This window comes from Excalfactoria chinensis, chromosome 9, assembly GCF_039878825.1.
Source record: "Excalfactoria chinensis isolate bCotChi1 chromosome 9, bCotChi1.hap2, whole genome shotgun sequence".
NCBI lineage: Eukaryota > Metazoa > Chordata > Aves > Galliformes > Phasianidae > Excalfactoria > Excalfactoria chinensis.
Window position 1 is genome coordinate 19,623,362 of NC_092833.1, and position 12,871 is coordinate 19,636,232.

At 40.7% G+C, this 12,871-nt stretch overlaps 1 protein-coding gene across 1 annotated transcript; it reads right to left on the reverse strand.

Moving 5' to 3' along the window:
• Positions 1–374: 374 nt before the first annotated feature.
• TM4SF4 (transmembrane 4 L six family member 4) lies at positions 375–4,847 on the reverse strand. The gene is made up of 5 exons (XM_072344603.1): positions 4,499–4,847; positions 4,149–4,238; positions 2,647–2,780; positions 1,127–1,316; positions 375–853 (listed from the first exon to the last, which is right to left on the reverse strand). Exons 1-5 carry the CDS (start codon positions 4,670–4,672, stop codon positions 836–838), a joined length of 606 nt encoding a protein of 201 aa, XP_072200704.1. The 5' UTR covers positions 4,673–4,847; the 3' UTR covers positions 375–835.
• Positions 4,848–12,871: the final 8,024 nt, after the last annotated feature.

A 12,871-nucleotide genomic window follows, 5' to 3' on the forward strand; every position in this document is an offset into this window, starting at 1 on the left:
TCACTGCACAACAGAGTTGCAGTCCTTGGAAATGCTCTGGGAAAGTCTCTCTATATACTTCATGTAGCTTCGAATTCTCAGTTTCAATGCTGAAGAGCTACTGTGCTATTACACTTCCTCCAGTAGAGTGACTGAAGGAAAGTCCTGGATGAAGTCAGTGCCCTGCCATGCTAATAGCTGCGCATTGGTCTTTCTCACTGAGTTTCTAAAGCTGGCTGTGGTGGTGTCCAGACTGGCTCATAATGCTGCAGACTGTTGGCAGCAGTCTGTTCTTCAGCCCGTTGCTTTGACCGTGTGCTTCCCTGCACAGCGGTGCTGCTAAATGTGCCTATTTCTCCATTAAGAAAAGAGACATTGAGATCCATGGTTTTCTTCTGTTACAGACTCTTTATAAATAGACCTGGACGAATGAAGTCCTTGTTTTTCTGAACACATGAACATATCCTCAGAAGAAGTTCCACTTGTTTATGATGTTCCCATCATCTGATAAACTTCAAAAGAGATAAGATAAAATTGCATAACAACTGAACTTATATCAGCACTGTTTGGTGATCTACACTTAGAAAGCTATTAATGTTAAAAAGGGAATTCTCAGGCAAAATCCTGCATGGGATCTGTTCTACAAAAATAAATATGATTATGAGAGTTGACTTTTGCTAATTTTATTCCACGAGGGGTTTCAGGCGCGTGGGTGCCTGAAGAGAGGTCAGGGCTTCACCCATTTGGTGTAGGGAAGTGCCCTTCATTCTGATCTCCCCAGCAGTGGCGGTGCCGCTGAAACCTTTCCTGAGTGGTTCCAAAAGGTGAGAAGTGTTCTCTGCTGCGCTGATGTTCTTTAGACGGGCCCGTCTCCCTGGAAGAAGGGAATCACAGAGGTTATTCAGTGACTCCTGTTTTGGTGACTTTCACAGGGTTTTATGATTTCCACTGGCTGTAGGGAGCTGTTGGATAAACCCCACAAAGAGGGACCGAGATGATTGTTTGAGCACCTGACAGCGCTGAGGGTTTACAAAATATGATCGTGCTGAACAAAGGCTGCTTCAGCTTTTCAGACTGCCAGCCCATCAAGTGCATCTGTAGCTACTGTCAATACACAAAATTGCAGGAGAAATTAACTGGTGCTCACCCCACAGCATCCGCAGCATCTGCAGTCCCCGCAGATCGTTCCGAAGAGTCCATTCACAACCTGAATGCCACAGAGCACTGCCTGGATCCCACTCATCACCAATAGCAAAGCAAAGAGGGTCAGGTGCCAGGGGACAATATTTGCGGGAGACAGACACAAGTCCCACAGTTTTTGGTCACTTAGGTAATCCCTGGATAGAAAATCATAGATACAAAAAGAGGGAGATACAAAATCACTTTAGTCTATATTGACACCATGCAGCTTCACTGTGCTCATCTGAGGAAGAATGTAGTACGGGACTTCTGTACATTAAAAAAATTATATTGAACCTTCTCAAGAAACTTGTATTTTGTTTGACAACTGCTTATTTTGAAGTAAGGAAGAAAGCCTCATTCTGCTTTGCCTTGTAGAAAGATCTTTAAAAACATCACTTTTTAACACGTGCATCCAATTTAATTATCCGGAGATCAAATTCATACTTAGAATCAAAAAGGAGAGAAACAAAGCAATTAGGAGATGAAATTGGCTGGCAAAGAGGTGATCCATTGTGGCTGACAGGGCCACGATGATTGTAATGCATGACCACAATTCTGTGAGCTTCAGTATTGTAAAATATAATTCCCATTACAACTTCAGTACTCCTTGTCTAGAACATCCTTTGGTGTAGTTTTTCGATCAGTTTAAGTAATTAATTCAGAAAGATAAGGCAAAATCAGAGATGAGATGAGATAACTTTATATAGGACTGGACCATTCCTGCTGTTCTGGGAAGAACAAATTATCAAATCACAGCCAAGCATGTGGCAAAATGACTTTCCTGCCTGCTCGTGCCTCAATGTGAAGTCACTTTTCCTGCTTATGGCGTCAGTTCTGCTGTTGCACGAAGCAGTCCTGACATCTCGTGGTGCATGAATTAAATACAGCTTCCGGGCACCCAGGAGCTGTGGGGTTCCCCTGAGGGTGCAGCACCGTCTCCAACTCTCCCTTGGCAGAAACCCCGGGTTTCTTTCCATTACAGCATTACAGCATTACAGCATTACAGCATTACATTTTGTCCTCTCTGGAAGTGGAGAACACAAATGAGAAGCCCACATGTTCTGGTTGTAGTGGGACAAATTCCATAACTAAGATTAAATGACATAAGTACTAATTATTTGAAAAACCTCGTATTTAAATAAGAGACGTTGCTGCTGTTAATGTAGGTGTAACTTATCCCTGAATATTGCTTACAATCCCAATAAGATACTGGAGGGCCGTGCATTCATTTCTCTTTGTTGGCTCCCTTGAAACTCAGTAGTTTTGATTGGTTCTGTTATCCTTTATCTACCACTCTTGCTTCTTAATTAGTGTTGTTGTGCGTTGCTCAGCCTTTGAAGAACACCTTTGTTTTAGACAAGTAGTACGATCCCCACCGCTAAACAAGAGATTTGGAAACGTAACCATGTCATCAATTTAAAGCATATATAACTTGGATTTTTTTTTTCTTTTTTTCTTTTCTTTGTTCTGATAGTCTTGACTTACCCATCCTTGAAGGGATAGAGCCACTGTGCTCCAGTGTTACATATTGGGCCTTTGTTTATGGCTACTGCTGACACAACAAAGCAGTATCCAGCTCCCACAACTCCAATTGCAGCAAATATTATAGAGGAAAACATCTGATGGAGAGAAATTACATTATTTTAGTTCTCATTCAAACGTTGAAGTGTGCCCTGTTTATGTGAATGTATGTTCCCTAAGCTCAGCTCTTAACAGTCAAAAGTCTGTCAGTTTGCACTTCCACAATGGATGCGTATTGCACAGCTGTACTGCTGTGTAGAAGGTTTGAAACAATTTGCCTGAGGACTGAAGAACCTGGTACTGTCACAGCAGATGGCACTCTTCCCACTTGGGCTGTATGTATCCAGTAAGCGGCTGTTCAAGGCACAGTGTTTCAGCAAGGCAGATCTTTCAGAAGAGATCACGGAGTCTTGGACCCCTTGTGGCATTAGTAAAATCTGCAGTACCCCTTGCAAGTTAGCTTTGGTATCTTGGTCATATTTGGACCAAGTAATTATAGTTTTCCTTCCTGAGCCTCCCCATCACGTTTCATGTTACTATGGGTATCTTCACCCAGGTACTTGTCATCGTTAGCTCTAGCAGTGCAGGTGGAATTGGTAGGAGGATGTCCTTATGTGTTCTCTGTGGTCTTGAGAGCTAAGTTAAGCCATGTTCACTGCTGGCAGTGAGGCTCCATCTTTTCCCTGTGCTATTGGGATGCAGGAGGATGGCCTCACACGGAGTCAGGGAAGGCTCCTTGTAGAGCTCAACGCCATTGCTTTTTTTTTTCCTCTCTCTCCCTCTCTTCTTTTCTAATTGAAAATCTGTTCTGTTGCAGAGCAGTGTAATGATCTCCTTGTGCCAATTTGTCTCAGAAGAGTACACTTTACTAGCAGAAATATTCCTATTTTTTATCTAGTCTGACTTTTAAACTAAAGTGCTTGAAAAGTCTTCTGGCATCTGAAGGTATCTGCTTGAGACTTTTCATTAGCCTTAGAGGAAGCTGTAAGTTCAGACTGGAGCCTGGTTTAGAGCCGACTGCTCCAAGCAGGAGGTTGGGTCGGGTGACTTCCCAGGTTCTGTTCCAACCTGAAGCTTTCTGTGAACCCAGTCAGATATTCACAGCCCCTTGCAGGGGTCTGCAGTGAGCTGGGAACGCAATGCACAGCTGTCAAAATAACTTCTGAAACTGCCAGCAAAAAATGGAAGAGGGAACTGTCACGCTGTGCCAAATGAAATGCAGATCCCTCCAAAATTCACTTATGGTGGCAGCAGTGCTGTGATTGCTGTACGAGGCAGCGCAGGTGTGTATCCGTGGCACATCGGAGGTGCAGCACGGCTCTGACAACCTGCAGTCTGTGCCTGCTTTGTGTCTCACGGTCTGGACAGCGTCTGTCTGTCTGTCAATGATTGCAATCAAAAGAAACATGTATTTTATTGATCACAATGTAGCTCTTGCTTTTTATTCTGCATTTCCTCTCACTTACCGCAAACCTCTTTCCACAGCTCTCATTACCACAGCATCCACAGCAATCATTGTTCTTAAGGCCCAAAAACACCAAGGCGGGAAAGATCATCTACCAATAACAGAAATTCAGTTTGAATTGGAATAAATTCAAGTCACATTTGCTTTTAAGTAAAGTAATTCCACATCTTTATTTTCTCACCACTGAATTAGATTTCTTATCCCCAAACTATTTCATGACTTTTAACTTATTTATCAAAGAAAAATTTTCAGCATCAGAGGCTGCATTTGAGCTACTGAGAAAATTCAGCAATGCAAAGTTTTTGTCAAGGTGGGGAAGAAAGGTGGGAATGCCTGAATTGAGGTACTCACCAAAACGCCAGATCCCAGTATCCCTCCGAAGTACCAAACCTCGTCTGTAATGTGGTCATTATTTTCAGCCACTTTTCCTCCAGGGAAAAACAGCAAAATGTTGGCGAGTGTACACAGCACAGCCAAAGGGATAAGTGTGGTTCCCAGGCACTTAGCACAGCTTCCCGTGCACATGTTTTTCAAAAGAAATTGCAAACACAATGAAAAGCAGAGGAAAAATCTCTCAGATGTTCTCAGAAATGTTTTCGGAAGAGGAGCTTCTCAGTCTGTCTCACAAAATCTGGTTTCTGCAGTGCCTCTAGAGGAACTCAGCCTGTAGAATACTCGCTTCGGAGACGTTGCTGCAGCTGATCTGAAGCACAGCATGTGCATTATTTATATGCTCTCACAGCCATGATGTCAATTTTCGGAGCCTCCATAAATGAAATTACGTTCAGTGCAACCTCTCATTTTACTATGACAACCAGTAACCTCTGTTAATATTTTACTAATGTGAATGATGATTGAGCCCTTGGTTATCTGGGCTTAGGTTATAGATAGAAATTCTATTTAGTCCAAGATCATAATTCTTGGAGATACTGAGTGCTTAGGCATGGCATATCGTCCTGCACAACTTGTGCTGCAATGAAGAACATCATCTTGAACTGTCCACAGCCATCTCAAGCTGAAACTGTGGCTTCAGGTTAAGTAGCAGTGTTGAATAAGCTGGTTTAATCGGTCGCTGTTATTACAGAAATGGTCCAGCTGAAAAAAAAATCCAACTCCCTGTTCACATAGAGCGGTGCCCTCATCTGATTCCTTGCAAGGCACATGGACTACTCTGCCAGTACAAGGAAGTGGTAGAGCAGGGGCAGCTCGAGCCATCGCTAGTGCTGAAGAAAAGTATTTGGAACTGGAGGCTGACTTGTCAGCTTCCTCTTTCTTTGCCAAAAAAGACAAAAAAAGGAAAAATAAGACATAGAGCAGTTTACCAGAAAGATGTTTTTGGAGAAATGTCTTTTTAAATCGGATTTCACCATGTGTGCAGTTCTTGGAGCTATGATCTGCAATTAGAAGGGAATTAAATTGTGGGAGAGCTACTTGGCTTTTTTTTTTCCCAAATTGCCACTATGATTGACTGCAGATAGAAACTGCCTCTGGCAGATTCCGAGTTTGGGTTTCTGCTGTAAAATAACTATCAAACTCAAGGAAAACTAATTGCTACTAATTTAGATGTGTCACTAGGTATATTCCTGTTGTTTTCAGTAGCGTAGTTCTGTCTAATTTCAGGCAGAAAGGATCAGGGTTTGTTGATTGAAATATGAAACCATGAAAGCCATTTTCATATCAGACAATGCTAGACTTTGGAGCTACGTGTTTAACTCAGGGAGACGGATCTCAGACTAAGAAAAACATCACACAATGATTTAATCTTTGTAGGTGAAATAACAGCTCATTTTTTTTGCTGTGCACCAACTTGGCCTTGAGTAATTTTACAGAAAAATATTATTTTTCCAAAGTGCTGCTTCTAGATATTGGGAATCAACGAGGCAAATACTAAAGGTCGTCTTTGGTTAACTGGTAATTGTATCTTCCTATTTTTTTTATTTTTATTTTTTAATTGCTTTAATTAAAAATAATCTCAATGCCTTGAGAAAATTCTGGAAATATTCTTGATGCTCTTTAGGGGCAGCTGTGGCAGCCAACTGCTTTCTGGGCTGAGACAAATATGAGGCCTTTTATGAATCACACAGGGGAAGGAGAGGTGAACTTTGTATCAAACATTTAGCTATGTGCATTCAGCTAGAGCATGGAATTCTGCTAACAACTCTGTACTGGGCAACAGTATTTTAACAGGTGTATGAAATCTGACATGAAGCTCAGTTCAGTGGTACTTGGCATTCTGCCTCTAGCGCAGACCTGAATCAGTGGCCTTAAAGGAGCCAAATTTCCATTAGATACACATGTATTAGAGACTAAGGAGTGATGGGGTTTTGTTGTTGTTTTGGTTTGGTTTTTCTTTGGTTTTGTTATTGTTGTTGTTGTTGTTAACTAGCTGATGGTCCAAAGACCTTTTACATATCTTGGTTCTGTAACTGAAATAATAGGTAAAGTAGCTAAAACAAGGTTGAAATGCTCATTTATAAATACAAAACAGTCCTTGAATTGCAGTGGAATGAGAGAGAGACACCAGTCTATTGATGATGGGCCTGTAGAAAAAAAAGATGGCATGAACTAGCTTGTTTAACACTAGTATGGGTATTTTATACTGCAGTATGCAAGGAACTGCAGACTGTGCAGTACAAGTATAGCCGAGGCAGAGATACAGCAGGATAACTTGCATGTTACTTTCACTGACAGCAGAGTTATCACAGAGCCCATCTGATATTTTACTAGCCAAGAAATTTTCCAGTTAAGTCCAATTTGAAAAGTTTATGTTCATTACTGTAAAATTTTATTAAAAAAAAAAAAAAAAGGCAGCTATTTTACAACAGAATAGCAGACAGAGGAACAGATGAAAACTCTGAATGACAGCCATCTACTAGTGGTGGTCAGCGGGATGTCTGAAATAGGCCAGTGTGGCAGTTTTCATGTCTTTCTGCAGCCTCCCATTGCCTCTACAATAAAGATATTCAGAATCTGAATATCCATTTTTCACACAGTAGTTTAAACAGACTTTTTTGATGTTCCCAATGGGCAGAGAGCTTCTGCAATTTGTCTTTCAGCTACGATGTAGTACAGTGGACTCAGCAGCAGACATAAGGAAAATATTTACTGTAGCTGGAACATAAATCTTTGGTTTATTTTCTTATCACAATCACACTAGAATGTCTTTTATTTATTTTTTTCTTACCTGGTTGTGAATTCTGGCTTGTAATAAGGGGAAAAGACCTAGACTGTATTGTCTGCAGCGCCTTGCCATCCCAGCATACAGCAAGTGGTTTCTACCAGATCCTTACCAGGCTTCCAAGCTGTGGCCTGGTCAACTGTCCTGTTCTTTTTCTCTGTTACTCCACTCACCAGCTGGCCAGATTTCTCTGTTCAATTATTTTTGTTTTTTCATTTTAATTTTTATTTTTATATGGCCTTTTTAAACTACTACTAACCTTTATGTGAGAGTTTAAGTTTGGCACTTGGGATGGCTTAAGGGGAGCTGGAAAACAACACTTACATTGACCTAAGTCTTTTTCCATTGAAAAACAGAGTGACTTGCACACTCTGTTCCTCAAAGGGGTTCTTCCCTTCCGTCCTAGCCTATGTTCTTTCTAATCCCAGCCTTCTGTCTGAGATTAGGACCATTGAACCAGTGAACTCATTGTCATGCATTAGCAACAATATTTTAGAGACTGTGAGGAACAGTAGCTGGGGTGGAGTCAGTCTTTGAATTTTTTGCCATCATGTTCAACAACATTTTCCTAGGAATTGTGAAGTCAGAGACACTCCTTTCTAACATCCTGTGAGAGAATGTCTCCTTCTTTCATCACCTTCCAAGTCATACAGACTCCATGCAGTGTGTGTCCTATGGAAAAATAATAGAAATGAAAGCTTGCTTGGAAAGTTTTTGTTGTTTCAGGAGGATGTGAGCAGTACCTTATCTATTCTTTACCTGGCTTCTTTAAGCACAGACAGACAACGATCCACCACCTATGTGGAGACTGGGAAAGTACTGGAACAGAGAGTTTGACAGATGTGAAGGAGAAATGTAAATACAACTATTTACCCTGTTTCTCTGTATAAAAATGCTCAGTGCATGGTAGCTGTAAATGCAAAAGTATAAGACTTGGAAACAGTGATCCTGAAACAAAAACAGGTGTACTTTTTATGTTAACCCAAAAAGTAAATTGTCCTGTATGCAGCATATAGTAGATAACCATCCTTATCTCCGTACATAATCTGGCCACCTGAGATACCATCAGTACTACTATTGCAAGAAGTTCCTTTTTTGTTTTTATTGCCATGAATTTCTTACTAATCTTTGTAATTATATTGTATTTTGATCAAATATTTGGATACCATTCAATAGGTATTTTTTATTTATCTATTCATTTTTAACTGTAGATATGTGTGTCTTGATCAGTTTTTCTTGCATCAATGACTAAACTTAATAGAAGCTTATGACCAATGGTAATGAGATCTTGCTCTTGTGATTTGTGCAGCTGCTTTTGTGCCATCTAGTCCAACTCCCCTGCAAAGCACAGGGACACCACAGCTAGATCAGGTTGCCCAGGGCCTGATCCAGCCTCACCTTGAAAGTCTCCAAGGATGGGGCATCAACCATGTCACTAGGCAGCACGTTCCTGTGCCTTACCACCCTCACTATAAAAGATTTTTTCCTTATATCCAACCTAAATCTACCCTCTTTGTTTTGAAACCATTTCCCCTTGTTCTGTCACCACAGACCCTGCTAAAGAGTCTGTCCCCTTCTTTCCTTGAGTCACCGACCATGGGGGTGTTCAAGAAATGTTTGGATGTTGTGTTGAGGGCTATGATTTAGCTGGGAAGTATTGGTGGTGGTTGGACTGGATGATCTTTTAGGTCTTTTCCAACCTTGATAATTCTGTGATTCCTGTCACTCCCCTTGAGATACAAACTGCTATCATGTCACCTCGGAGCCTTCTCTGCTCCAGGCTGCACAGCCCCAGCTCTCAGCCTGTCCTTGTAGGAGTGGTGTTCCATCCTGGGTTCACTTTTGCGACCTTTCTCTGGACACACTCCAACAGGTCTTTGTCTCTCCTGTGCTGAGGACTCCACATCTGGGTGCAGTACTCCAGGTGAGTGACTCACTATGTGTGTCACCAATATGGGGACACAATAATTGCAAGCAAGAGATACTGGAGGAATGTCTTGCTTAAAATCACTCCAAAGAGTCATTTGGCTGAAGCACCTAACACAGTGCTCTGTTTCCTTTTCTGTTGTAACATTCCACTGAGGACTGAAATGAAAATGGTTGACTGTGGACCAAGTAAATCCCTTCTCTTGGGAAAGAGAGCGATGAAAAATGTGTTGAAAGCTGTATTTTTTCACACTGCTCCCAACTTCATTGCCATGAGAAATCACATTAGTACAGTCTCCTTTGGAGAACACGGGAGGCCTCCCAGCTCTGAAGTAAAGCATCTAGGTAGACATACTGAAGAAACAGACCCCATTCCTTTTCGCTGGTGATTCAAACCAGCAACCTTTTCTCTACACAGGAGCAGGGCATACTCAGGCTGTGTGGGCACAAAGTATAAGCTGTTGCTACACCACTGTCCACAACTTCAACACAGAATGAATTAATTTGGTTTTCTGTTTGCTGACTCTTTTGGTCCTGGTGGCTTAGCTGTATGGTAACCCATGTGGAAGTAAACAAGGGGAAACTGGCTACCATAGGCTTCTCTTTCACAGTGTTTTCCTATGCCAGTCCCAGCTACTGAACTTCCACCCCTGCTCTCAGGACAGATAACATACAGTTTCCCTTGTATCTTATTTGACCTTTGTTTTCTTCCTGGTGTTTCTGTTCAGATAAGAGCTTGTGACAGATGTAGCTTGGCACAGATGATATTTGAAGTTGCTCACTGAGATCACTGTGAATTCAGAACAGCAAAATATGCTAACGAGGAACAAGAGAAGTGGGCTGGAAGGCATATGAGAACCAAATAAGCCTGGATTCATGTCCTGTATGGTTTTGAATTTATTCAAATTTAAGATTTGCCATGGATCGTGCCTCTCAATTTGTATGTGTCCCTCAAGGTGATTCTGTACAGCTTTTGACTGACAGTGAGAATGTTATTATGTAGCACATTCATTTTAGTTCTTCTTGCTGTGAGAATGAGATGTTTAGTGCTTTATACTTATCATACTTGTAACTACAACCAACTACAACCAGCTGGCTAGTCCATCCCCTGCTGTGCTGGTTTCACTGAGGACATGTTTGTCAAGAGGTCATAGTCCATATTTACACTTCATTTCCTCTTCATTTAACTTCCCTTTATTTGAATTCTGCTCAGAAGCTTACTTCTACAGTAAGCTCCTTTGATAGCTAGAATCAAGAAATGCTGAAGGAAACATCAGTCCTGAAGTGCTCATCCTTATGGACAACTTGCAGCTTGTTTCCAGAGAGGCTGTGGAGTCTCCTTCTATGGAGATATTCAAGACCCACCCGGAGGCCAACCTGTGTGACCTGTTGTAGGGAACTGCTCTAACAGGGGGTTGGGTTTAATGGTCTCTTGAGGTCCCTTCCAACCCCTGCAATTCTGTGATTCTATGAAGAGAACTGGAACACATTCTCTGTCTCACAAGTTTGCCTCCTGTTTTATTCTACACACTAAGATTTCCTTTATTGCTGAGATTTTGCAGGGACCATTTCACTGAATCAGTGCAGTTATAGAAAACATTCAATATAGGCATTTCTGAAAGAATTTCACAATCTTCAGAACTGAAAACAGATTCTAAATTGATATTCTGAAGTAGGTTTGTTTGTTTCTTTGTTTAAAACAAGACAAATCTGTATTGCTTGTTCAGGATCAAGTTATACTAAATATGATAGATGGACCGTCACTTGTATGCTCAAATTCAGCACAAATTGTGAGTTCCTTTTAAGCGCTCTATTTTTAAATTCTATCATGAAACATAAAGAAGAAAAAAAAAGGCAGGATTCTGTGCTGGTGATTTTGTTGCCGAAGCGACATATATACAAGAAGTGAAGGGCAGACAAGTTTTTCCTATTACGTAGTAGGAATGATAGAGATTGCATTTAATGAGAGGAGAAATGTTTTTACTGTAAATAGATTAATTAGTACAGGTTTTGCAGCAGCCTCTGTTAGATTGGTTTTATATCCATGGCAACACTTTCTGCTTCCTGGGTAACTTCATTTCAACAAATTTAGGTCTGAAGTGAGTAGAGGTTAAGCCATTCTGTGTAGTAATAAGTGGGCAACTACAATAAATTTCTGTATCATGAACAAATAAATATAGGCACTTAACTTCGTTGTGTAGGGAATATAATGTTATAGGTTGCTGAGAACAAAATATCATCAAAAATAAGTAGGTAATTAAGAGTGAGAGTCTATTGATTGTGCCGCTTTACTCATTCTGAAAGCTCATACAGGATCTCAACTGTACAAAATATTCTGTTGCTTTTTTTTTTTTCTTTATTAGAAATGTTGTGTTTACTAGTTTATCTAAAGCTACGTAACAGCTAATCTGTTCTTGAAATAATCTCTTGCTCCTGTTTCTACTTCAAATTTGAAATCAGCTACGATGCAATTAGAATGTACAGAAAGAAGCTGTTTGTATCAGAGGTATATTGTGTGTGGGCCGAGGTTGATTGTTGTTTGCTTTTTTTTTTTTATTGACTGCTTTTTTTCTGAAGGCGTGGAAGTAATCCAGTTCAAACTCAAATGACTGAATTGTTTCAAAGAACTGTTAGTGGCATGCTTAGGTTTGGATACAAAAACATTTTGTTTCAAACAGTAAAATAAAATCTGGAGATTTTTTTCACATATGCCTTTCCTCTCAAAACAAGCATGTATCAGGTCTTACGATATTTTATAGCTTTAGACTTGAGTTGACTCACTTGTGTTAATATTTAATGGTATGGTGCCAGGCTGTGCCCTGTTACTTTCAGAATATTGCCACGTTGTTTTGAGAGATGATGCATCTCCTGCCTGAATATCAGTTATCTGGAGTAGATTGTGCTGTGTCGTCCTTAAAGGTGTGGTGCTTCTGTTGCATTCATCTTTGCATTAAAGCTGTGGTGGATCCTATCAGTGAGAACATAAAGAACCCAATTCTGATCTTTGTGGTACTGATTAGGAAGTAAGTTAGAAATAATGCAGATTAGGAAAAAAAATAAAATCAGAAATAATTCTGGTTTATTATCTCTGATCTCATTGCTAAAAATATCCTGACCCTTTTGAAGCTGGCCAGGGGAACAAGGGACTGTAGCAGTTCTTGTCCTTGATGTCTCAATGTAGAGGGACCTGGATTCTGTACAAGGTAGGGGAGGCCAGTGCACTGTCTTTGTTTGAGCAAGAGGTATGGATGAGAAAAATACTTTGGAAGGCACCTTCACACTGCAGAAAAAGGAATTTGAAAACAAACAAACAAACAAACAAACAACAACAACAACAACAACAAAACACCGTAGTAATCTGTATTCCCCATAAAGAGGAGGACAATTGCTGCTTTCTTTGACTGCAAGTGCAGTTTGGCAGCTGGTCTATATCTGCCTCGACTTCCAGTACCATCAAAAGGAGGAGGTATGACACTGGCTTATTGGCAGAATTGCTTTTTCATCTATGCAGTGAATCAAGGGACTGTTGTTTATTTACTGTGTTTTAACGTACACGAGCCCTAGGTTAGTTTTCATCCAGGCTGGTTTCTCTGATCTGCTACAAGCAAGGCAACAGGAAT